Source organism: Lampetra planeri, chromosome 54 (genome assembly GCF_965212315.1).
Source record: "Lampetra planeri chromosome 54, kcLamPlan1.2.h2, whole genome shotgun sequence".
Lineage (NCBI taxonomy): Eukaryota > Metazoa > Chordata > Hyperoartia > Petromyzontiformes > Petromyzontidae > Lampetra > Lampetra planeri.
In genome coordinates, this window is record NC_136160.1 from 5106467 (window position 1) to 5132628 (window position 26162).

A 26162-nucleotide genomic window follows, 5' to 3' on the forward strand; every position below is an offset into this window, starting at 1 on the left:
ATCGTAGGTGCCGCTTCTGGCCGCCTTCCAGCTTGCCTGCGTTTTTTCCCGCGCTCTCTGAATCGTTCTCTCTCTCTCAATCATTCTCTTTCTCTCTCTGAATCATTCTCTCTCTGAATCGTTTTCTCTTTCTGAATCATTCTCTCTGAATCGTTCTCTCTCTCTGAATCATTCTCTTTCTCTCTCTGAATCGTTCTCTCTCTATCTGAATCATTCTTTCTCTGAATTGTTCTCTATCTCTCTCTGAATCGTTCTCTCTCTCTGAATCATTCTCTTTCTCTCTCTGAATCGTTCTCTCTCTCTCTGAATCATTCTTTCTCTGAATTGTTCTCTATCTCTCTCTGAATCGTTCTCTCTCTCTGAATCATTCTCTTTCTCTCTCTGAATCGTTCTCTCTCTCTCTGAATCATTCTCTCTCTGAATCGTTCTCTATCTCTCTCTCTGAATCATTCTCTCTCTCTGAATCGTTCTTTCTCAGAATCGTTTGCTCTATCTCTATGAATCCTTCTCTCTCTCTCTCTGGGAACGAATGAAAACTATGCGCGTTATACATTTTGAGTGAATATTTTATTACTATTTATACCGTCGGTACGGTGCCTGTAATAAAGGTTAAGAAGCTACTCGGCTTAATTGCGTCGGTTGCTGCGCTCCCATGACTGGGGGGGGGGGTCTGCTGTCGCTACCGTGTTACGAGGCATTCCACCTGTTCCATGAGCACGGGGTTATTCTGTGTCTCTTTATCATCATCATCATCATTAGCATCAGCCAGCCGTGATCAATCTACTGCTGGGTGAAGGCCCCTCCCAAGGCCGTCGTCATCCTTCACACTTATGGGGGACCGCACCACAAAGAGGTTCAATCACAGACGGACTCGGCCCAGCGAGCGGACACCGGATGTGACCGGTGTGTGTGCGTGTGTGGGGCACCGTGCTGTGGGTCGCAGGCAGCTGCTGGCGAGCGCGCCCGCCCACGTGCTGCGCAGCGTGCACGTGCGGGGGTTCCTGCACGGCGGATCTCTCGCCAGGGCTCACCACCATCACCGCGGCAGCGGCGGCATCCGTGAGTGGGTGGGATCCCCACCTCCCCTCCTCGCTCCGTGCCACGGACGACGAGGAACCTCTCCCCTCCCCTCTTCGCTCCGCGTCGCTCACGAGCCTCCGCTCCTCGTTCAAAACTCGCTCGTTGTTCCTGAGCTCCCCCCTTCGCGCTACCCCATTAAGCTCCCCCTCTCACAACCACCAACACCACCGTTACCCCGTTCCCTCTTCACATTCTCATCACGTGCCGATCGCTCATTAAGCCCCATTCATCGAATTCTTTCGTCGTCGCCAATTTCCCTTTCACCGAATTTACAGATTCCTCTCATCTATTTAATTGAACTCATCTCCACCGTTAGAATTCACACGCGTGCGTTGTTGTGCCGTTCTTAATTCTCTGTCAAGCGCCTCGGTTAAGTTGCGTAAAGATAAGATGAGCCCCCGAGGGGATAACCGCGGACATCCGCGCCAGTTTTCACAGTACGCTTGTACGCGAGCTCGGATTTCCACGATTTGACGAGTGTCGTGGTGGGGTTGTCAGCCGCGTCGTTATTTGCAGCTGCTGTGATTATTGGAGCCGGTCATACCGGCTGCTTTTTTTCCCCGTCTGAAAATCGCACGTTTGAAGACAAATTAAATGAGAAGCGCTCAATAATGTCGTCTCCCTGCGCAGCGAAATACACAACCCCGTTCTAGCTAATTACGTGACCTCTTTATCGATACTTACACGACTTAATCGCTAATTAACTGAGCTCGTTATCACCAATTACGTGACCTTGTCAACGCTAATTACACAACCCCGTTATCGCTAATTACGTGACCCCTTTCGCGATACTTACGCGACCTCATCGCTGATAATTACGTGACCTCGTCATCGCTAATTGCATGACCTCGTCACGGCTAGTCACATGACCTCGTCATCGCAAATTACGTCACCTCGTTATCGCCAACCCAAGTCCCCTGCGAGGCCGAATGCCGCGTCGTCGTGTTTTCTTACTGCCACGCATGCCGATCGCACGTGCGGCTCACGACTTCCCCTTTTCGCTTTTGTGTTCGCGCGTTCCGTTCCGCTAGACTCGGCGCAGGGCGGCGGCACTCACGTCTCTAAAGAGACGGCGGCGGTCGGATCGGCTTCGAGAGGTGAGACGTCATTTCCAAGACGGGGACTTGAATGCATTTTTCGTGAGCGGCATGCCCCCTCCCACCACCCACCCCCCCACCCCCTCGATCTCTTCATTGTTGTCATGCACGGACGGATGTCACGCGACGGTCGGGCGGCCGGACGCTCGCCGAGCTAAATCGCCTCCCTTCTGTTTCGTTTGCTCTGGTCGGCGTTTAGGTGGCGGGCAGTTGACGGTGAATGCGTGCAAGTGAGTATTCGACACGTGTGGACGTTGTGTGCAAAGGCAAAGTTCCCCCACGTAGCCTTAACGGACTGTTGGGGAAAGTGCTGTAAGTGAGCACCTATGGAGGCCGGCACGGCACACGACGGGGTGGGTGGGCAGCTTTTGTCACCCCAGTGACGATGTTTACCCACCGCAGCAGGTACTCATTTGAGGCTGAGTCGACCTAGGGGGAGGCCCAGGATCGGTTAAAATAATCGTCACTGGTGGTGTTGGCCGTGAGCAGGAATCGAACTCGGGTCGCTGGGTTCGTAGCGTAGCGTGCTAACTGCTACACTACCACTCCCCCTCGACACACACATACACCTGTACGCACGTGTACATGTGACATTACCCAATCAGGGTGGCAGGGCAATAGGGGTGGCCCCGAAATGTCAATCTTTTGAAAATATGGCCCTACATTAATAATATAAATATATTCAAGTTGTATCTAGTAAATACCAGCAAAATGGCAATTTTTGCGCTCTCAACCAACCCACCCCACCCCTCCACCCCCCCCCCCCCCTTGGATCCACTGTTGGATAAGGGCCTTATAAGGGTTAATTGACCATACTTCTAATTTAAAGCTTTCGTGACTGCAGGGATTCATATTATTGGTTCTTTCGGTAAAGTCATGTAGAAGGGAAATAATAAAATAATATGAATCTATTTTTTTAAATATTTATATTACTTTATTATTTCCCTTCTACGTGACTTTACCGAAAGAACCAAGAATATGACCATACTTCACCACGCTGGTCAGTGCAGGATGGTGAAGCGGAAGGGGAGGGGTGTTATAGGTCTTGCCGCTGATGTTAGCCACGGCCAGGAGTTTAACTGAGGGTTTGTCAGGTTCACGGCACACAGCATTGCCTCCCCGCCCCAATCCCGGCTCAGTCGTCATCAATCCACTGCCTGGATGGAGGCCTCCTGCCCAAGCCGTCGCCATCTCTCTCGCGGTGACGATCCCGTGTCTAGTATCGGGCGAGCGGTGGACGTCCTTTGGCAGCCGCACCCCTTTGTTGCTCGTCGGCTGCACATCTGAGCGCTCTTGATCGCGCGCTTGCTAGTTCCTCGGCACCGCGACGCACGCACGCACGCACGCGCGATCTCATAACCGCAACGCGGCAGAACTGTCTAAGGTTGCGCGACTCCACCCAGTCATCCGTGAGTTGGTCCGCTGCCTCCTTAGGAATGCATCGGTTCCCCCTCCTCCCCCTCCGCCCGCCCGCCCTTCCCCCACGCGAGTTGTCATTGTGAAAAATGAAGGGATCAACCTCTGTCGAAATCACGGCGAACGGCACACGCTTTGTTTTGGCGGAATGCACGCGTTACAATTTAACGCGTAGGCTTTCGCGATCGGTATTATTCATGATAAAGGTTTTTGGGTTAGATAGCGTCAGCATAAATGTGTCGCAACCCTCCACCACCCGAAACGACCAATCGGTAAAAAAATGTGTCACATTGACATAACGCCAATTAGTTACTTGTTCAGCCCACCGGTGTGTTTGAAAAGTGAATCCACAACACATTTTTTACTGATTGGCCGTGTCGGGTAGGGTAGGGTTGCGACACATTTATACTTACGCGATCTAACCAAAAAACCATGATTATGAATTTATTTATTTTTAAACACCGCCGAAGTGTACGCTGCCATCCACGGTGCGGAAGCGCCACCTACAGCCGTCAAATAGTTTTCCACGGTTCATTCACCAACGTGGGCCATGTGTGCTCGGCCCGCCCAGTGTCAGTTCACTGTGCGATGATGGACTTCCCCACGGCGTGTCGTGTTGTCGGGGTTGTTTGACTGTACTTCACTGTGCTGGTCAGCGCCGGTTTGTGATGGGGGGGAAGGCCCAGGAGGGACCGGTTCAGGTATCCCTGCTGCCGTTAGCCGCGGACAGGAATCAAAACTCAGGTCACCGAGGCTCATGGCGCAGTGCGCTAACCACTGCGCCACCGCTCCGCCCCTCAAAGGGTTGCCCGAAAACCAGGACACAAAAAAAAACGGCGCTAAAAAGGATTTACAATTGACGCATGCATCCTCCGCTCCAGCTCTTTTCACGTGGGTCCCGAGTGACTGAGCGAGTGTCGCGTAGTCCGGGCGTGATTTTCTCTTCCTTCCTTGTTTTTCTTTCATTTTTCATTTTTTACTTTTCCCGTAGGTCCCTCCCGGGCGGCCCCACGGCCTCGCCGGACCACGTGTCGGTGGGCCGCGGCAGCAGCCCGCAGCTCGTGCTGGCCGGCCTGCCGCCCGCGTCGCCCACCTCCCGGCACGGTGACGCCGCGCCGGGCGCGCACGGTTCGGAGGTGGTGGGCGTCCTCGACTGGCTCAAGAAGCTCCGACTGCACAAGTACTACCCCGAGTTCAAGCACCTCAGCATGGAGCAGGTTGGTCTGGTGGTGGTGGTGGTGGCAGTGGTGGTGTCTGTCACTGGTTGTGGCGCTGGCGGTGTTGTTGGTGGGCAACGGTAGTGCAGCGGTTAGCGGCGCTGCACTACAAATCTGGTGACCCGAGTTGGATTTCCGCTCATGGCCACCAACACCGGTGATGATTATCTGAACCGGCCTTGGGCGCCCCCTAGGTCGACTCGGCCTTAAATGAGTACCTGGTGTGGTGTTTAAACAACGCGACTAGGGAGACAAAGGCGGCCGGGTGTGGTGCTGGCCACCTGCCCCTTTGTGTGTCGTGCTGGCATTTATAGATGCTCGTGAACAGCACTTGGCCCAACAGTCTGTTACAGGCTATACGGGGGATCTTTGTTGTTGGTGGTGTTGGTGGTGTCAGTAGCATTTGTAGTGTTGGTGGTAGTCGTGGTGTCTGTTGATGGTGGTGACGATAGTATTTGTTGCTGGCAGTGGTGCTTGCATTGGAGTGAGTAGTGGTGACGCTAACGATTGGTATTTCATCTCTTGGCAATGGTCGGCGTGTTTTCCCGCTCTGCGGAAATCGCCGCGCGTGCAGCCGCTCATGGGTCGTTAAAACTCGGCGTGCGACGATTTCCCTCCGTCGGTGCCGCGTGTCCACGGGAGGCGTGTTTATATTCCGAATCGGAATATTTACACTGGAGGAAATCCGGATGAGCTATGAAGCTGTTTTGTCAGAGACGGCCGGTAGGTCAACACGTTTATATTAAACGCCGTGGGTCACGGCCCTACGCGGAGAAGGCTCGCCCACAGTTCAATCCCCGCATCCATGCCATGGATGGTCAGGGACCCGGGGTCACGGTACGATTCAAGAATCAATTCTCGTCCCCGTCTTGTTTTATCCGATTTACTTTGTAGCTCCGTTTTTCTTTTTGTTCTTATTAATTGGTGCCGTTTTGTCCGCCCCTGGTCACCGAAATGTAGCGTGCCAATTGACATATATCCGCGCGCGCGCGCGCACGGCTCTGCTTTGTAAATCAACTGCTGGATGAGGGGCCTCCTCGCGTTGCGCGGGTCTTGGGCGGGGTTACTTGGCCGTGCTTTGTCGCCGCTCCGATCGACGAAGGGCGGTGAGTGTCGACGTGGGAGTGTAGTACGACAACAACGGTGAATTAAGCGGCACGGCCCTCTGCTCTCACCGTAGCCCCAAAGCGGCCTGTTGTTATGCACGGTGAGGTCACCCCACACCCACCCAGCGCTGTTCGGTCTCCAACCCTGCTTGGCTTTCGTGTCCGAGATCCGACGAGAAGCGGGCGCGTTTTCGGATCGTTTGTGACGTAAGGCGCCGAACTTTTCCGAGTCGCGTCAAAGCGACTTCCCCATTCGTGGCCTTCCGTTCGTCGCCGTGGCTTTCGCGCACGCGCGCGTGTGTTTGTGTGTAAATTGTGCGTTTTGCGATGTGCGTGTTTTTGTTGTTCGCGATGGCTGACCGCGCGCGTCCTTGTCCGTCGGCAGTTCCTGAACCTGAGCGAGGAGGACGTGGATATGTTTGAGAACCTCACGGAAGGCGCTAAGAAAAAACTCAGGACTCAGCTGGCAAAGTGAGCGACTTCTACATCCTCCTCCGCCCACCTCCTCCCTCCTCCTCACTCCATCACGCATTCACTCTCTTCTCTCTCTCACTTCACCGCAACAAACTTCCCCTCCACGTCAAGCAGTCACCTTCGTGCACCACTTTTCGCTCCTCCCTGAAAACTCACCTTTTTTTCCCCATAGCTCACCCCACGACCGCTTAATCTCACCCCTCATAAGCCCCACCGCCGTTCCTGCTCCCTCTTCATCATATCATTGCATGGCTACCACTCATTGCCCATTCATTCAATCCATTCGTCATCATGTGCTCTCATCGGCATTGCTTTTACCTAATTCACGCATCACAGATTCGCCCCATTACTTCCATCTAATTCTATTCACCTCATCTCGACCATTACGCTCACACGTGTACCGTTGTTCGTTCTCTGTCAAGTGCCTCGGTCGAAGCACTGTATAAATACAGTTGAGATAAGATGAAATCATTGGGCCAACGTTGACTCGAAACGGGGAGCGTTCCAGATCGTTTGTGACGGAAGGCGCCTAACTGTCTGAGTCTGGATGGCGAGATGTTAACTACCTCACCTGGTATACAGGAGATCGTTGGTTCGATCCTGACCCTGACGCCTGTATATTTGGAGTTTGTATGTTCTCCCCGTGGTCGCGTGGATTTTTCTCCAGATCTTCCGGTTTTTCCCTCCCACAATTAGAAACGTGCGTTTTAGAGTATTTGGCTGCTAGAAATTCCCACGCGATGATAAGCCGCTTCGTTGAGCTCTCATTTGTGGCCAGGTCGCTTCTAAAAAAGAGCTACGTAGCTCAGTGGGTCTCACCTGGTGAAATAAAAATAGTTTAGTTTTTAAGAGATGTTCCCCTTCGTAGGCTTGCGTTTGTCGCCGTGGCTTTATCGCGGGCGTGGGTGTCTGTGTGTGATTGTGTGTTGTCGGGCGCCGTATAAATTACGGTTAAGATAAGACGAGATCGTTGGGCCAGCGTTAACTTGAATGCGGCCCGCGTCGTCCAGCGGTTTCAGCGAGTGGCTCGCAGTCGGGAAGGTTGAGAGTTCAAATTTTGGTTTGGGTGGCTGGGGGTGTCGACTCTGCTCATCGTCGCCCTCAGGGGGGAGTGGAGGGTCGATAAAATTCGTGCCTCTATGTGGCGAAGTCAGCGGTGGCTGTAATAACCCCCGCCATAGAAATGTGCAATTTGCCATCGCTGGCTCGCTGACATGTGTGATGTGATGTCGTCGTCGATGATGATGATGACTGTTCTCTTGTCGTTTTCCAGGGAGCGAGCCGAGAAATTTGGCGGCGTTTCGGAGTCGTATCCACTGAGCAACGGCGTCACCAGAGTGCCTTCTTCTCACCACAGCCCTACCCACAATTCCCGGCACAACCCTGCCCACAATGCACAGCGAAGCCCCTCCATCAACTCGTCCCGTACGTCCCAAGCGGTTATTCTTTTGCCATCGTCGTCATTATCATCATCATCATCTTGTACAAAACCATCCAAACTAGATCCCACAATCCCGTGCAACCTGATAATGTGCTGTGCAGAAGGACCATTGCCCGAAACGTTGACTGCATCATATATTTGTTTAAGGTCACAGTGTTAGTATTGCAAATGTGTTTATTTGTTTTGGTTGTGTGTATGTTGAACTTCTTTCGCACCGTACGTAGCCAACCGTGCTAATTGGACGTGCAGGAGTGGGACAACAAACTAAATACAAAAGGCAGTTCGAAAGAAACGAGTTACTCGTGCGTGTGCGCACCACTGAGAACAAAGTAGCAGCAGCATCACCAGCATCACTTGTCATAGACCAAGATCATTCTTGAATTGAATCCGTGACCAGGAATTGTGGTGATCCCTAGAATCACTCGAGTGAAGGCGGAAATCGTTTCTTGTCGAATGATTGTGCGGCCCTGTTTCGGTTCACTGCCGGTTGAGGAGGTGCCTCTCCCCCCCCCTCCCCCCCAATCTGTGTGGATATTGGGGGGTTCATCTTCTTGGTTCTTTCAGTAAAGTCACGTAGAAGGAAAATAATAAAAATAAAACATAATAAAATAATTCTCACGACGTTTCGGCCACAACAATTCTCACGACGTTTCGGCCACAACGCAAGCAGACGGCTGCTTGCGTTGTGGCCAAACGTCGTGAGAATTATTTTATTATGTTTTATTTTTATTTTATTATTTTCCTTCTACGTGACTTTACCGAAAGAACCAAGAAGATGAATCCCTGCAGTCACGAAAGCTTTAAATCTAAATTTATTGGGGGGTTTTTTGACCATACTTCACCATTTTTACTGGAGTTGCTGTCCAAAGGTCGCCGGTTCAATTTGATCTCCCGGCGCCGCAGTTGAAACAACGGGGCAAGGTTTTTGTAAATCTCCCCCCCCCCCCCCACCGCTTCTGTCCACCCAGCGGTATAAATGGGTTTACCAATAGTTTGGCGATCGGCAAATCACGTGCGGTTTGGTTAAAGCGTGGGTACTCCGACCTCTTCCGAGATACCCTGGCCCAGGGTGGAAGGCAAATACCCCCCAGCAGAGCTGTCCGGAGCTCCATCGTGTGGCGGCTCCTTCCGCCGGCAGCAGCGTCAGCGGAGCAATTGCAGGGCTGCGCCTTTGCCCCTTTGGCCAAAGACCTCCACTTGGGACGAGGTCATACTAACAGGTCATCGCAAGTAACAGGCCCCGGCTATCCAATTGAACCACCTGCCGTGTGCGTGTGTGTAGGGGGGTACTGTAGCAGTTGGCGCGCTGTGCAATGAACCTGGCAAACCAGGAGCCTCAAATGAGTAGTAACCTGGCGCGTTGCGTAGTAAACATCGCCACTCAGGAGACAGGCGGCCAAGCGTGGTGCTGACCACCCACCCCCCTCGTGTGCCAGAGCGCCGGCCTTCACAGGTGGCTACTCGCTTAACAGCACTTGCCCCACACAGTCTGCTGAGGCTACACGGGGGATCTTTGTACATTGGTGCGTAGGGCGGGCTGACGACGCGGCCGAGAGGTCGGAGTCGCCGGGCAGCAGGGACCACAGCCAGGACGGACGGGAGCGAGCACACCGGAGCAAGGATCGCGGTGAGGCCACTCGCCACGTCGCCGCATTTCTCTCGTCGCCGCATTTGCCCAAAATCTTACGGCGATTTGCGCCATCGGCGCCGTGTCGACAACGGGACGAACAATCCACCTGGATTCGTGTTCTTGGTTCTTTCGGTAAAGTCACGTAGAAGGGAAATAATAAAATAATATTAATATGAAACAATAAAAATTCTCACGATGTTTCGACTGCAACACAAGCAATCGTCATCAGGTGTGATATCCACAGCAAGAACATTTGAAAAAAGTGAGAATTTGTATTGTTTAATATTTATATTATTTTATTATTTCCCTTCTACGTGACTTTACCAAAAGAACCAAGAATATGAATCCCTGCAGTCACGAAAGCTTTAAATCAAGATTTGAATCCACTTGGATCTCTATCGTAGCGCGACCCCCCCCCCCCTTCGTGTTAGAGAGCGGCGCACAGAAGCGGATATCACAGAGCCACCTCTGAGAGCTCCTCCTTCCCCTCCTTCTTCGAGTGACCTCTGATCTACACACACACACAGTAGATTGCAGCACTTTCCCGCTCACTCTGCACGATGAGATCGTGGTTCGTCCCATAGCGTGGCGCGCACATCATTGGCACCACCGCTCTACTCCCCACGATTTGTATGCATGCATGTATGTTGAACGTCTTTCGCACCGTACATGGCAACCCGTGCTGATCGCAGGTGCGGCGGAAGGACAACAAACTAAACACAAAGAAGTTCTAGAGAAATTTGTTTTCAATTTAGATGCAAAAGTGCCTTGTTCCAGTGGCTTCCTAATAGCGGAAGGGAAGAGCGCTCCGGACGGCCGCAGAAGCGCATCTGAAAGCGCCGGGAGACCGTCTTTGTTCGACGGTTCGCCAAAATCCGCTGCTGCGAGGGTGACCGGAGTTTGCGTGATGATGGTTATGCTCCTTGAGATTTACGGAAGAGTGGGGGAGCGGGGGCGTGGACAACGGGAGCCGTGGCGACCTTAACTTCCTCCTCCTCCCGGCAGCGTCGACAGCAGCGGAGCTAACCGGCGCGTCCCATGTCCCGTTCCGCAGGCGAGAGAGGCGCGCGCGATGGCTCCGCGAAGGAGAAGCCGCCGACCTTCCCGTCGCACCCCATCAACCAGGCCATTTGCATCATGAGGCCGACCGCGCAGGTGAGAGCGGGGGGCGTACGTTCGTCACGCGCGCTCGCTCGCTCACCCTCCTGCAGCCTGTTGCGCCCACTCTCTCCGTTTGTATCTATGGGACGTTTTTGCCAGCATCCAAAGTGATGAAACAAAATAAGAATCGTTTTTGCCCTTTCTGGCACTGAAACACCAACTAGGTATACCTTTTGCAAGGCCTCAAGTCTGCATTTAGGCCTCGGCAAGGTAAGGTAAAAGGTCAATGGTAAAAACAACGAGCCTACCTTTACCCTACCTTTAACCCTTACCCCATACAAATTACCCGATTACAGGGTAATTACTGGGGTACTACACATGAACAAGGTTTATAACGGTAAATGCTAGGAAGAGCGCTTTATTCATATAGAATACTCTCGATGATTCCAATTTTACACGCTTGTTGTTGTTGTCGTTGTTGTATCCTCAAATCTTGCAACTCAATTTTAATCCACTTCCCAATGTGGTATCGACTTATACGTATGTCATACTGATGACAATATTATATTCTATCATAAAAATATTTATTATTAAACATTATTTTGTTTATGTTATGTTTCGGCTTGGGTCTAACTGTCCACGCTCAACTGACGTTGGCTGTAATTGGCCACGGTCCCTTACGTGATGGCAAGCTTCGGGGCCACTTCCTGGAGTCGTGGAGTTCTGCCATTACTAGTACATTTAATAAAAGTGTGTTTTAAAAAAAGTTTGTTTTTATATTACTTATTAAATGGAGGCCACGGACTGTGCCACGCAACTTTTAGCGGTAAACAAGGCGCCGTATTTCCTTTACCCTTCCAGGTGATTCTTCCGAGCTACCTTTACCCTACCCTTTACCTTACCCCTTGGCATGTCGACACCTTTACCCTTTACCCTTTTACCCGGTAAAAAGGGTAAATTACCTTACCTTGCCGAGGCCTATCTGCATTTACCACACATACTTGTGGCAAAACATGCAGATGCGGAGCAAACGACTACAGTGTCAGTTTACTGCGTTGGGAGCAGCGGAATGCATCGCCGCCGATGTCTCTCCCTCGTGTTTGTGGATCGGGCCTTTGCGTCGTCACGCGTTGTGCGGTCTCGTTCTGGATGACCGCAGTCGCCCACCCCTGGAGAGGTTTTTTAACTTCCCCCGCTCGGAATCGGTGTCCCTCGTCATTCGACCGTTTCACCCGAACCCGCCTCCCCCCCGCACCGCTCTCAGGTGACGCCCGTGCAGAACCCTTCCGTCCATCCGCCGCTGCTGGTGCCCCACTCGGCGCCCCACTCGACCCCCTTCTCGGCGTGCCCGTCGTCCCTCTCCTTGTCGCACCTGGGATCGCACCCGGGCTTGGCGCACGCCGTCGGCAGGCGGAAAGAGAACGCCGGTGGCCTGCCCCTCCCGCCGGAGCTGCCCGGCGCCGACGGCCCAGCCCACGGGACCGGCGAGATCCGGTTGGGCGGCGGTGGCGGCGGAGGGCGGTTCATTTCCGCCTCGCCGCTCGTGCACCTCGGCTCGCCGGCGCTGCCCTCGGGTTTCGCGTCGCGCGGGAAAGCAACCGTCACCGCCTTCGGCAACAGCGGCGCCGGCAGCAGCGGTGGCAGCAGCAGCAGCAACAGCAGCAGCAACAGCATCAGCAGCAACAGCAGCCGGAGCAGCATGGAGTCGCCGGAGATGTCGAGGCTCTTGCCGCAGCCGGTGCCGGTGCAGGTGTCGCGGCAGGACGACAGCGGTGGGCCGGGCAGCCCGTACATATTCACCGGCGGCGGACACCCGCAGCACCAACAGCAGCAGCATGGCAAGACGTCGCTTCACGAGCATCCGGCGCCAGCGACGCAGCAGCAGCAGCACGCACCGCAGCAAGCGCCCCCGCTGCATCTCTACGCCGTGGAATCGGACGCCTTCCCTCCGAGCGGCAAGCACTCGCTCGCCGGCGCCAAACCCCCGACGTTGGAAGCGCCGGCAGTGATGCCGGGTGGGGTGCTCGCCGGCGGGTACTGCACGACGCGGGGCGCCTTCCCGGCGCACGGTGCCGGCGCAGGCAGCGGTGGCGGCGTTCTGCTCGCGCCCGTCTACAACGGCGGCGGCGGATCGGAGGCAGAGCTGAACGGCACCGGCTTGGGAGCTCCGAGCCACCAACACCAGCAGCAGCACCAGCAGAGCTGTTGCAGCAGCTGCAGTTCGTGCGGTTGCAGCGGTGGCTGCGGCGGCACCCGTGGGTTGCCGCTAAGCTACCCATACTTCCAGCCGTTCTCGACGCCGTTCATCGGCTTCCCGGTCATCCCCATGAGCAGTGCGATGTACGGCAGCTTTGTGGGCGCCGGCGGGAACCAGCAGCAGCAACAGCAGCAGCAGCACCAGCAGCAGCAGCAGCAGCAACAGCAACACCAGCAGCAGCAGCAACACCAGCAGCAGCAACACCAGCAGCAGCAACACCAGCAGCAACAACACCAGCAGCAGCATCACCATCAACAGCCTCACGTGCAGCAGCAGCAGCAGGGCTCGTACGGTCAGCCAATGGCGCAGCAGCCCACGGTGGGCGGCCACGCGAATCAGGCGGCAGCGGCGTTCTACATTCCATCGCCGGCGCCGTTTCCGGGGCACGAGCCGGGCTCCCTGGGGGCGCTGACGGGGATGGCGCTGCCTTACCAGCGCGCTGTGTCCGACGCGTACCTCTTCCACCAGCACCACCACGGCCAGCATCACGTTGTCCAGCAGCAGCAGCAACAGCACCAACAGCAGCAGCATGTGCAGCCGGCGCTGCACTACCAGTACAGCGTGGGGCCCCGGCGGCACGGCGGGCTGCCGACGCTGTCGTGCTACAACTGCGGGGCGTGCGGTCACCGCGCCAGCGAGTGCAAGCACCCCACGATGGACACCAACCAGCAAGGTTCGGGCTGTCGTTTTCTTGTTGTTTCGATTTGAAGCTTTCGTGACTGCAGGGATTCATCTTCTTGGTTCTTTCGGTAAAGTCACGTAATTGTATAGTGAATATACAGCAGTGTGGTATACAGTTGGGTGGGTAGAATAATACATAGTGTAATATTACAATGTATAGTCTATTAGCATTTTAGTTGCTGCGGCGCCATATTATTAACATTCCTTCCCTTTATTAATTCTAACCTTACTCCCTCCCTTTGATACTGCTAATCCTGCATAATGCACGGGCATAATGACTTCAAACCCCCCGCCAAACCTCCTACGCATTTCACGAGTAGTACTAATCGCATATCTGCATTTCCCATAAATATGTAAATTCCTCTTGATATGCAAATTATTTTGTCAAGGCGCTCTCCCCCCCTCCATCCCAACATAAATAGTTGCTCCAAGCCTGGGGCGTGCCATTCAGACTCTGTCTTCTCGACAGACCTGTTTTCCACCTGAAGATGGCTGCTTGCGTTGTGGCCGAAACGTCGTGAGAATTATTTTGTTATGTTTTATTTTTATTATTTTATTACTTCCCTTCTACGTAACTTTACCGAAAGAACCAAGAAGATTTATTGTTGTTGTATAATCAGAATATTTATACTGGAGGTATCCGATGAGCTATGAAGTTCTTTTTCACAGGGGCAGGTAAGAACGTTACAACAACAAACAATAGAAAAACACGATAGGAGTGCAAAGCATAAGAAAGGTCAACAAATCACCCAAACACATACAAATTAAACGAAGCCATCCCCATCCTAACAGGCAAAGCCCCACCGAGGTATGAACTTATTTTTCAGAAGCGACCTGACCACAAATGATTGCAGCTCAACAAACTGGCCCATCATTTGGACATTTATAACACCAAAATCTAATTAATTTTAATATGGAGGGAAAAAGCCGGCGGACCCGGAGAAAAAATCCACACCACCACGGGGAGAACATGCAAACTCTAAATATATGAGCGTGCGGGCGGGCGGGCGGGCGAGCTGGCGGGGAGGGAGGACACGATGCAATTGCGATGCGTAGGGCATGGTTTGTTGTCGTTGTTGTCATCGTTGGGTGCTGTGATAAGCGCCCGCCGTGGCTTTGCAGTACAGCAAGCGGAAGGTTGCGAGCTAGAATCCTCCTTGGGATGGCGTGTCGGGTTATAAATTGAGTTCCACTTTGTGGAAGACAACAATGGTTAGACTTCCCCCCCCCCCCGCTGTAGGAATGTGCAACTTCCACTCAATTCCTGCTCGTTAAAAGTCAAGCAAGGAATCACTTTGACACCCACGTCTACGCGATCCGAAGTGCCCGATCTCGATTGATCTCGGAAGCCAAGCGGCATTGAACGCTGCTGGGTAGTGCCGAGCTGAAGCTCCTTGCGAGTTGCCCCGTTGGTCTCCGCGTGAGTCTACGGGTCTCTTTGTACGTATCTTGGACGTATTTCGCACCGTACGTAGCCAACAGTGATAAGGACAACAAAAACTACCCAATTTTAAATCGCAGGCGACCACCTGGATTCGAGCCCAGGATCTCAGTCAGCAGTGGCAGCCCCCGAGCTCAGAAACTTTGAGCCATCCGGGGTCCTTGTTACTTGACTTCACCGCTCCTCTCCGCCGTTTTTCCATTGCCGTCTTCCCAACAGGCACGTTCCGGCTCAAGTACGCGCCGTCGTCGGAAAACGTCGACTCGTCGGACTGACGGACGGGGCCCTCTGCTGAGCCCTTACCTCGTCAGGAGCACCACAGACAGAGAGACGCGTCGACTCCATCCTCCTCCATCCTCCTCCATCCTCCTCCATCCTCCTTCATCGACACCTTCCGCGGCCGATGTGGCTACGCGCCGCCTGCCCAGCATCACCCTTCACGCAAGAGGCCGGCCGGCCGCCACGATTTGCCGAGAGATGACGTCGAGATGTCGACGTCAAAGGGGTTGGTGTTGATTTTAGCCGCCGAGTTAAGACCGCGGCGGTCCGTTTGGGGGGCAGTTTAACGGCACGCGTCTCTTGGCAGTGGTTGCCGCACGGGGATTGAATTACTCGCTGAATATTTTGCCGGTTGCTGGCCGACCGGAGTAGGTCTCAAGATGGGGAACCGTACAGTCGCCATGGCCCGAACGAGAGGTGTCCTGGACGTGGCGTGCCGGGTGCGGACACGATTTCCAGGTCACTTATCCGGCTTGAAGTTAAGTCCTGTCGCCGAACCATTTGATATCGTGAAATAGTTTAGTTTCCCAAATCTGGATGAATTTTCACCTCCGATGATCCTCTTGGTTGGGGGGGTTGCGGGGGACGTCCAATAATTTCACTCGCAGAGGTCACGTGACCCGAGCTCGTGTGTTCCCTGATCGTCGTCGGCCACGCACGTTTTTCCTTTCGACAGACTCCTCGTTTCCACTCTGCAGACGGAACTCCGTCACTCCAATGCCGTTGCCTTAGCAAGTTCTGCCGCGTTAGTAAGCGAAAAAAAGCGTCATCGTCCTAAAATTTGCCGAGCGCGTCGTGTCCCCCTCCCCGGAGTCGACCATCGCTTCACTTTTAACCAGGAGGAGAAGAGGCGGTGGTGGTGGGGGGGGGAGAGCGGCGGGCGCGTCGAGACGCGCGACACAAACGTCGCCTCCCCTTTTGCAACAATCCGGCGTCCCCGGTGGGGGGGTGCAGTGGTGTGGCGGCAGAGATGCCACAGTTTACATAGCAACAAGAAGTGCTGTTGAAGTGGTTTTTTAAATTCGCCGCGCGACGGCCCTGTCGAGGGGAGAGGTTTTGTTTTTGTATTTTGCAGGTTGACCGAAAGCCGCAGTCCAACCCCGCCACTTAACGGTCGTGAACGAGAGGAGGACATTTGGGGGGGGGGGGGCAGTGTGACGTTTGCTAAGTCGTCACCCCGCACCGAGTTTTATTTGTTTTTCCCGAAGCAGTTTTGTTTTTTTGCGAAAATAGAAAAAAAAAAACGCCGTTATGGTATTCTCTTCGTACGGAACTTTGGGTGATCATTTTGTACCCCGCGTGAAATGCATGCAGTCGAAGCTGTACATTTTTTTGTCGCTTTATTCTTCGAGAGAGAGAGGGAGGGAGCGTGCGCGCGTGGGTATTTTGAGAATGTTTGTAAAAAAAAAACGACGACAACACAGCAAAAATTTTAAGTGAAAAGTGCTTAAACGTAATCGCGAGTTTACAAGTCGGTCGATCTCGTGGGAAAATGTTGCGGCGAGCGAGCGAGATTACATTTATTTTAGTAAGGAGACGAGCTTAAGCGCTTACCGACCCCGTTTTCCGCGTTTCGTTGCACGGATTGTAACCGTCAGCGGCTGCAGTGACTGTTTTATTCCCCCGCCAAAATATACAACGGTTGCGTTCGACGAAAAACAACCACTTAAAGTTAGCGCGGTTGTTTTTGGAATTTAAAGTGTGCACATTAAAAAAAAAATACATATATATACCTTTTTCATATTATTATTATTAATTATTTAATTCAAAATAAAAAGTATAATTTCTTTCGAGAGAAAAACTAACTAGCATTTAACCAATTGTTGTTGTTGTTAACATTGTTGACCAGTGATGCAATAGTAGTTTTTATTTTAATTTGTTGTCTCGCACGAGTCCACAGTGGCACCTGTGGAGTGTTTTTGTTTGCGTTCATCGGTTGGATTTTGTTGACAGTGTTTATTCACCCCACCCCCTCCTACCCCCTCCTACCCCCACTCCACCCACCCCAAGCTGATACAGGGACTCTTCTACTTACGAACAAGTTAGGTTCCAGAGGTCTGTCTGTCAGTCGATTTTAATCGTAAGTCCAACTTTACTCCTGTCGATTCCAAACACGTTGTACGGCGTGTACACTAAACACGCGGAATGGCTTTAAAATTAGTATAATCTCCTGTAGATTTAGATGCCACTGGATCCTCACGTTCCGCAGACGTAGATGCCATCACCGCCGCCATCTATTGCGCGGGGCGGTTGAACTTACGACTGTCGGTCCGAACAGGCGACTGGACATACGGGCAAGTTTGTTCGAACTCTCTACAAGTACGTTAGTCGAATGATAGTAAGTATAGGAGTCCCTGTCTTCCGTTCTATATGGCGGTGCGATTAGGGTTGGTACGCTCGTTAACGGAGTTGGGGAGGGGGGGGGGCGAGTTTCTTAAATCCCCAGACCCTCCAAAACCGCCCGGTCGACCCAGCGGTAACTAATGGGTTTCACCAGTCGGTCGGCCGGTCGGCAGGCAGGCAGGTCCTCGATGGAGGGGTAAAATGTGGGTGGTCCTTAACGTTTTGCAAGACCGTCTGGCAGCGTGGAAGAGTAGGCCAACTACTCCCTGGTGGGGTGGGGGGGGGCTGGGCGGCGTCGGGCGGTGCGTGGGGGTTCTCTGAGGCCCCTTTCCGCCAGCCTTGGCGTGAGCGAGCACTTGCAGGGCTGCACCTTTACCTCTGCTTTTGAAAAGGTTGCTTTTGCACCACACTGAGAGGTGACTTAAAGGTTGTCCCGTTCGAGTTGGGGTGGACGTTCCCTCCCCCCCCTCTTTTGAGTTTGAGGAATTGTCGTCGTCGTTCTGCACTAATAAGACGGCGGGGATGCACTTGAGCTGAGCAACAGAATTCCCTTTCGATTCCTCCTTCGACAAAAAGTGTCAAACTGTTCGCCATCGTTCGTGGGCATCTCGATAGCCCCCCCCCCCAACCTCTCATCCCTCCCCCCCCCGCGCGGTTCGCACGTTCTTCCAAGGAGCCAACTCGCTCTTGATAAAAAAAAAACACAACGGGCTCGACGATTCGGCTGGGCTCGTTCATTATCTGCGGTGTAATTTTCAAAGTGAAGAAGCGCATTTAAAGGGCATCTGCCCCCCCCCCATCACCCGTCTCCTATAAATAAATAAGTGGGTGATAACCCCACGTGACATCATTACGAGGAGCGCCTCGTAGCACAGATGTCAGGTTCAAAAAAAAAATTCCGAAGCGCAATTAAGATCGCTTTTTTATCCTGTAGTCTAGAGCCAAGGGTCTAGTCTAAATGTCCTTGACCCCGACGTGCCACATAGCAGGGGACAGTCACGCAGACGAGAGCCGCAAGACACAACGTTGGGGTGGCCAGGCGGGCGCTTAACCTCGAATGGAGTTTTGAGTTTAGAAATCTGGTAGCGCGCCCCTGCGAGTTCGGTCTAACTCTACTGCCAGGGGGCCAGTGACGCCCGGTCCGCGTCCGCAGATTTCACCCCCCCCCCCGCCCCCCACCTTGCAAATCAAGTTTTGCAGTATTGAAAAGTTAGAAATCCGTGGGAGCGTCCCAGGAGTACTACTGCCTGGCTGCATTGGCAGGGGAAAGTGACCCGCTGTCCACTTCTGCAGATTTTGTTTTATTCCGGTTTCAAATGAAGCACTGAAATATTAAAAAGTTAGAAATCCGTGGGAGGGCACTTTGGAGTACGCCTGCGTGGCTTCACTGCCACGGGAGAGTTGACACCCCTGGCCGCTTCCGCAGTTTTTCTTTCTTCATATAAAGCTGTATGGGAAAAGTTCTAATTGTTGCTGCGTCCTCCATCTGGGCCACTTGGAAGGTGCCTGGCAGCCACCGTTTCACCGCCGCCCCCTTGCTTTTAAACCATGGATTCCGTGTTTCTCACTTGCAAAAGAGATTGGGCCACAATTGATGACCATAATTGCGGTAAGAATCTATCAGCGGTGCGCAGTCTTATTTACCCGTGATATACGTTATGTGCCACTTTATATATGGTTTCCACCCCCTACCCCCCACACACATACAATACACTTGAAAATTGTGAACACAACAGGGAAGGCGTTGCAAGTTTCAACTTGCTAATTTATTGAGCTCCGGACAGTTTTATTGTGGGCGACTGCAGCTGGCGGCAGTGTTTTTCAACACAGATCTTTTTTGCGTGGGGTGGAGGGGGGGGAGAATGAACATCGACAAACGTTCTTGCCAAGTATTGTTTTTTTTTACACGTATAAATTTTTTACGAGAGAATGTTACTTTGAGAGGCCGTGTGAGAGACACCTAATTCCTACCACATTGATGTCTTGTGATATTGGGATTGATAGAATTTTAATTGACTTACCACAACGCCTGCGTCTGTGTCGTGGTATTTATTTTCTCTAAATGTTTATTTAATTTCTATTTTAAAAAATAAAGAAAAAATATTACAGAAACCGGGGAAAACACGTTGCATTTTTTTTTTGCCACGTGTTTGTGCTTGTTTGTGGTTCGATTTCCTGTTGGACTGTTGGGGAAAGTGCCGTTGGCGAGTATCACCGATGAAGGCCGGCACGGCACACGACGGGGTGGATGGCCCAGCACCATGCCCGGCCGCCTTTGTCTCGTCTTGCAATCATTTAAGGCTGAGTCGACATAGGGGAAGCCCAGGAACTGTTCAAATATTCGCCACCGTTATTGGTGGTGAGCGAGAATCGAACTCGGGTTGTCGGCTTCGTAGCCTGGCGCGCAAACCACTGAAACGACCACTCCACATCCAGCTAACAACGCTTTGCTTAACACTAACGGCGTTTGATCCCACAGTCTGTTGAATGCTTTACGGGGAATCTTTGTCATCCAGTTTATTTCCTTCAGTCAAGTATGAGAGTGTGGAGTGGATGATGAAGAGTAAGCAGTGATAGAGGCTGATGATGCTGAACGGGGGAGGTGGAGCGATGAAGCAGATGGCAGCGCACTCCTAAGTGAACCCACTGACCCGATTTTTATTCCCCGCCACGGCTTATATCCAGATTTGAAGTTTTCGTAAAGTCACGTGACTTTACCGAAAGAACCAAAGAGCACGGCTTATACCGGTGGCGAGTGGAGTGGAAGAATGCAGCCTTCACGCGGCCCACGGTCAAGTGAGAAATGATGACACATCCCATTAACGCGGCGACCGAACATCGATTAAGTATGGATCTCCCGGCCTCCAGAGCAACAACAACAACAATGCCACGCCAACGGTGCTGTTCAGGGCCAAACAACAACGTGCCAGATAGGCCCTGAGACAAGGATCCTCCAACTGAACATTGAGGGGCTATCCCAAGGCGATGTGCGAGTGAATGTGAAATTGTAGCTGTTGCTCTGTTCAACATCAGCCATGCGAAATAAGAATAAGTGGTGAGCGATATCTGAGCCGGTCCTGGACCTCCCTTTAACCCACACTGACCAGCGTGGGGAAGTATGACCAAGTGCTGTCCACTATTGTGGATGACTGGTCACTTAAAGAGGTCTCCGAGGTAGTTCTCTGACATTTGCTCCCACGTGCCGTTCTCTTGCACGGGAGATGGCACCGCTCTGCAAGAGTTTCCGAACGGATTCTTATGGCGTGGCACCTCGAGGTCAATCCGAATACAATTGTGGGGGGGGGGGGGGATACTTGTGAATATACTTCAGATCTTCTTGGTTCTTTCGGTAAAGTCACGTAGAAAGGAAATAATAAAACAATAAAATAAAATTCTCACGAACGTTTCGGCCACAACACAAGCAGCCGTCCTCAGGTGAATAAACAGCTGTTGGAAAGACCGCTCCAATGAACACTGCTAAGCTTGGCAGCGTATTTAAGCTGGGTGGGAGGAGAAGAGCGCCTTGACAAAGGAGTTTACGTATCAACAGAGGAATTTGGCATAGAAGTAGCTATGATAATGTGAGAGATTAGCATGATGTTAAAGTGAGAATTTAGCATGTAACTACCCAACTATTTTATTATTTCCCTTCTACGTGACTTTACCGAAATAACCAAGAAGGTGAATCCCTTCAGTCACGAAAGCTTTAAATCGAAATCTATACTCCACATGTCATGGTCAAATTTCGATTTAAAGCTTTCGTAACTGCAGGGATTCATCTTCTTGGTTCTTTCGGTAAAGTCACGTAGAAGGGAAATAATAAAGTAATACAATTTTATTTTATTATGTTTATTAATTTTATTATTTCCCTTCTACGTGACTTTACCGAAAGAACCAAGAAGATGTCATGGTCATTTCCCGAATTCTCAGTCACGATCTGGCCGGGTTTGTGGCGGCGGCTATGCACGCTTGTAATCCAGCGCTGTGGAGGCGAGAGTTGGTGAATCACACATCATCAGTGAGGACCTCCACAACCGCCCTGCAAGGGATGTTTTGACACGTGTCTTTTGTCGGGCGCCGCACGAAAGGCCACCAGGGGCCAGAGGTCGCAACCGGGTACCCGATACCCGTACCCTACCCGATATTTCCCCCGGCTACCCGTACCCGGCTGGGTACGGGTAGCCGGGGGAAATAAAAAAAGAATAAAAATATATTTTTAAAATAAAACATTTTTATTATTTATAAAAATAAAACATATTTTTATTATTTATTATTTCCCTTCTACGTGACTTTTCCGAAAGAACCAAGAAGATGAATCCCTGCAGTCACGAAAGCTTTAAATCGAAAATAAATCGGGAAAAATTTAAACCACTTTGCATTGAGGGCGGAGGGAGGGGCGGGGCGTGGAGAGGGCGGGGCGTGGAGAGGGCGGGGCGTGTGAAGGGGCGGGGCGTGGAGAGGACGGGGCGTGGAGAGGGCGGGGGGTAGAGAGGGCGGGGCGTGTGAGGGGTTCAGAGGCTTTGAGGGGGCGGGGCGTGTGAGGGGGCGGGGCGTGTGAGGGGTTCAGAGGCGTTGAGGGGGCGGGGCGTCGGCGGGGACAGAAGCGTCGTTGAGGCCGCGCGCGAGTAGGCGGGGCGTGTGTGTGGGGGGAGGCGGGGCGTGACGAGACAGGGGCGTGGTTAAAATGTATCGGCCGCTCTGATTGGTCAACGCATCCCCCTCCCCGCCCCACCTCGCTAACCCACCAATAGGAGCGCGCGTCTCACACGCCAAACCGGCCCGCCCCTCCCCCCGGTCAGGGCCTCGTCAAGTGTAAAGAAGTCGAGGGGGCCTTTAACTTGTCGCAATCTTTTGGTGACAGAGACGAGAGAACGGGGAGGGGGGGGGACGTGTGTGCGTGTGTGTGAAGAGGCTTTGGTTTTGTTGTCAATGTTTTTATTTCAAAATATAAATATATAGACGATTATTATTGTTGTGCTGGTCTCAATGATCGGGACGACTTCTTAGAGGATAGCGTTGGCGATGCTTATGGAGTCCCGGCTGGAGGTTGCGGCTGAAGAGCCCTGGGAGCCACATCGATGACTTGGGGGTTGACGGGACAGGCTGGGCGATCGTCATCAATTGATTGATCATCGTCGTCGTGGTTATCGTCGTAGTTAGTTATTCGTCACGAATCACCATTGTCATCAATCGTCGTCAGTGGCGGCGGCTGCTGCTGCTGCTGCATTGTCTCGCTAGCTCCGGTAAGTGTACGTGCTGTTACGACGTTACATTACATTGTTACATTACAGCGTTACATTACAAGGTTACATTACAGCGTTACGTTACAGTGGGCTTTTATAACGCGCTGTTACAACGTGATGATATTGTCAACGCTCAGAGCAGCCGTCCGTGGTGGTTGTTGTCGTCCACCACTCGCTGTGACCACCACCACCATCATCACCATCACCACCAACATCACCATGACCACCACCATCAACATCACCACCATCTCATCACCATCACCACCAACATCACCATGACCACCACCATCAACATCACCACCACCATCACCACCACCACCATCATCACCACCATCACCACCACCACCATCATCATCACCACCAACACCACCGTCACCACCACCATCACCACCATCATCACCACCACCAACATCACCATGACCACCATCATCACCATCACCACCAACATCACCATGACCACCACCATCATCACCACCATCACCATCATCACCACCATCATCACCACCATTATCACCCCCACCATCACCACCAACACCACCATCATCACCACCATGACCACCACCATCATCACCACCATTATCACCCCCACCATCACCATCACCACTATCATCACCAACACCACCACCACCATCACCACCATCACCACCACCATCACCACCACCACCATCACCACCATCACCACCACCATCACCACCACCATCACCACCACCATCACCACCACCATCACCACCACCATCACCACCACCATCACCACCACCACCATCACCACCACCATCACCACCACCATCACCACCACCATCACCACCATCACCACCAACCATCATCACCACCACCACCATCACCACCATCACCACCAACCATCATCACCACCACCAACCATCACCACCATCACCCCCTTGTTGTTTGTCTCGTGAAGCCGCGCTCCGTGCCCTGTGAGGCAGCGACGTCTTGTCAAGGCTTGCAGGAGAGTGCTGCTGATGCTGCTGATGCTGCTGATGCTGCTGATGCTGCTGATGCTGCTGATGCTGCTGATGCTGCTGATGCTGCTGATGCTGCTGATGCTGCTGATGCTGCTGATGCTGCTGATGCTGCTGATGCTGCTGATGCTGCTGATGCTGCTGATGCTGCTGATGCTGCTGATGCTGCTGATGCTGCTGATGCTGCTGATGCTGCTGATGCTGCTGATGCTGCTGATGCTGCTGATGCTGCTGATGCTGCTGATGCTGCTGATGCTGCTGATGCTGCTGATGCTGCTGATGCTGCTGATGCTGCTGATGCTGCTGATGCTGCTGATGCTGCTGATGCTGCTGATGCTGCTGATGCTGCTGATGCTGCTGATGCTGCTGATGCTGCTGATGCTGCTGATGCTGCTGATGCTGCTGATGCTGCTGATGCTGCTGATGCTGCTGATGCTGCTGATGCTGCTGATGCTGCTGATGCTGCTGATGCTGCTGATGCTGCTGATGCTGCTGATGCTGCTGATGCTGCTGATGCTGCTGATGCTGCTGATGCTGCTGATGCTGCTGATGCTGCTGATGCTGCTGATGCTGCTGATGCTGCTGATGCTGCTGATGCTGCTGATGCTGCTGCAGTGTATGGCAGTCGCAGGCGCGGCTGTTGTGATTAAATTTGGCTTAAATTGATGCAAGTTACCTCGTGTGTGTCTGTGTTGTTGTTGTTGTGTTGCTGTGTTGTTGTTGTTGTGTTGTTGTTGTGTTGCTGTGCTGTTGTTGTTGTGTTGCTGTGTTGTTGTGGCGCTTGCGAGTTTACCACCAGGCCGCTGGTTTCGGCCTTTGCGCTGCTGCATCGCCGCGTCTCTGGCGGTGTGCGAGTGTGTGTCTGTGTTGTTGTTGTGGTATCTGTGTTGTTGTGGTGTTGTTGTTGTGTTGTTGTTGTCGCTTGCGAGTTTACCACCAGGCCGCTGGTTTCGGCCTTTGCGCTGCTGCATCGCCGCGTCTCTGGCGGTGTGCGAGTGTCTGTCTGTGTTGTTGTTGTGGTATCTGTGTTGTTGTGGTGGTGTTGTTGTTGTTGTGTTGTTGTTGTCGCTTGCGAGTTTACCACCAGGCCGCGGGTTTCGGCCTTTGCGCTGCTGCATCGCCGCGTCTCTGGCGGTGTGCGAGTGTCTGTGTGTGTGTGCGCTTCGGATGTAAAAGTATATTTTTGTAAAGTGTATATAGCTCGTTTATGACTGCGTATTGTGTTGCGAGGGAGTGTGTTGTTTTACATGGTTAAGGGAAAAGTGCATTTAATAGCGCGGTCATGTGTGCAGTAGTTAAATGCATTTTGCAGAAGTGGGCTTGTCTGCTTACAGTGTTTTCAATGGTTTCATTGTCATCATCATCCTCCTTCTCAGCCATGATCAATCCACCGCTGAATGAGGGCCTCAGCCGAACCGTTGCAATTATTCCCAACCGGATCCTGCGGCGAATCAATAATAACAATCTCCCACCATCCCAGCTTAAATAGTCGCTCCAAGCCTGGGGCGTGCCATTCAGACTCTGTCTTCTCGACAGACCTGTTCTCCACCTGAGGACGGCTGCTTGCGTTGTGGCCGAAACGTCGTGAGAATTATTGTATTATGTTTTTATTTTTATTTTGTATAATTTTTTATTATTTTATTATTTCCCTTCTACGTGACTTTACAGAAAGAACCAAGAAGATGAATCCCTGCAGTTACGAAAGCTTTAAATCGTGAGAATTATTTAATGTTTTATTTTTTTATTATTTTTTTATTTCCCTTCTACGTGACTTTACCGAAAGAACCAAGAAGATGAATCCCTTCAGTCACGAAAGCTTTAAATCGTGAGAATTATTTAATGTTTTATTTTTATTATTTTATTATTTCCCTTCTACGTGACTTTACCGAAAGAACCAAGAAGATCAATCCCTGCAGTCACGAAAGCTTTAAATCGTGAGAATGATTTAATGTTTTATTTTTATTATTTTATTATTTCCATTCTACGTGACTTTACCGAAAGAACCAAGAAGATGAATCCCTGCAGTCACGAAAGCTTTAAATCGAAATCTCCCACCAACTTCATTGCTACATCTCTCCATTGGCTTGCCCCCCAAACCCTCCTCCTCGCCCGCCGAAGGAACGTGGAATTTCCACCGATGCTGCAAACGGGAGGAGATGTTTGAGCATCACGGGAAATCGCTCTCGTTTTCCTGCTCGAATGCGCATTTAAATAGTGCTAAAACTGCGTCGTTTGTTTGCCATCCATGGCTGTCTGTATTTACCTGGAGTCCTGTATACATTTGATTGGCATTTGCTGGTGACTTTTGTGAGTCTGGGTGATGTACGTGTGCTTACACGTGCGAGGTAGGACGCTCTATGTATAGTATTCTTGGTAAAA

At 52.1% G+C, this 26162-nt stretch overlaps 1 protein-coding gene across 1 annotated transcript in view; it reads left to right on the forward strand.

Moving 5' to 3' along the window:
• Positions 1-19675, forward strand: part of LOC144735276 (uncharacterized) — a 53105-nt gene extending 33430 nt beyond the window's left edge. Inside the window, exons 6-15 of the mRNA XM_078617789.1 lie at positions 944-1059; positions 2112-2177; positions 2377-2407; positions 4585-4810; positions 6302-6387; positions 7664-7815; positions 9363-9458; positions 10516-10616; positions 11827-13492; positions 15161-19675. Coding sequence (XP_078473915.1) covers positions 944-1059; positions 2112-2177; positions 2377-2407; positions 4585-4810; positions 6302-6387; positions 7664-7815; positions 9363-9458; positions 10516-10616; positions 11827-13492; positions 15161-15216 — 2596 coding nt within the window. The 3' untranslated portion in view covers positions 15217-19675. The remainder of the gene's footprint in view (positions 1-943; positions 1060-2111; positions 2178-2376; positions 2408-4584; positions 4811-6301; positions 6388-7663; positions 7816-9362; positions 9459-10515; positions 10617-11826; positions 13493-15160) is intronic.
• The last annotated feature ends 6487 nt before the right edge of the window (positions 19676-26162 follow it).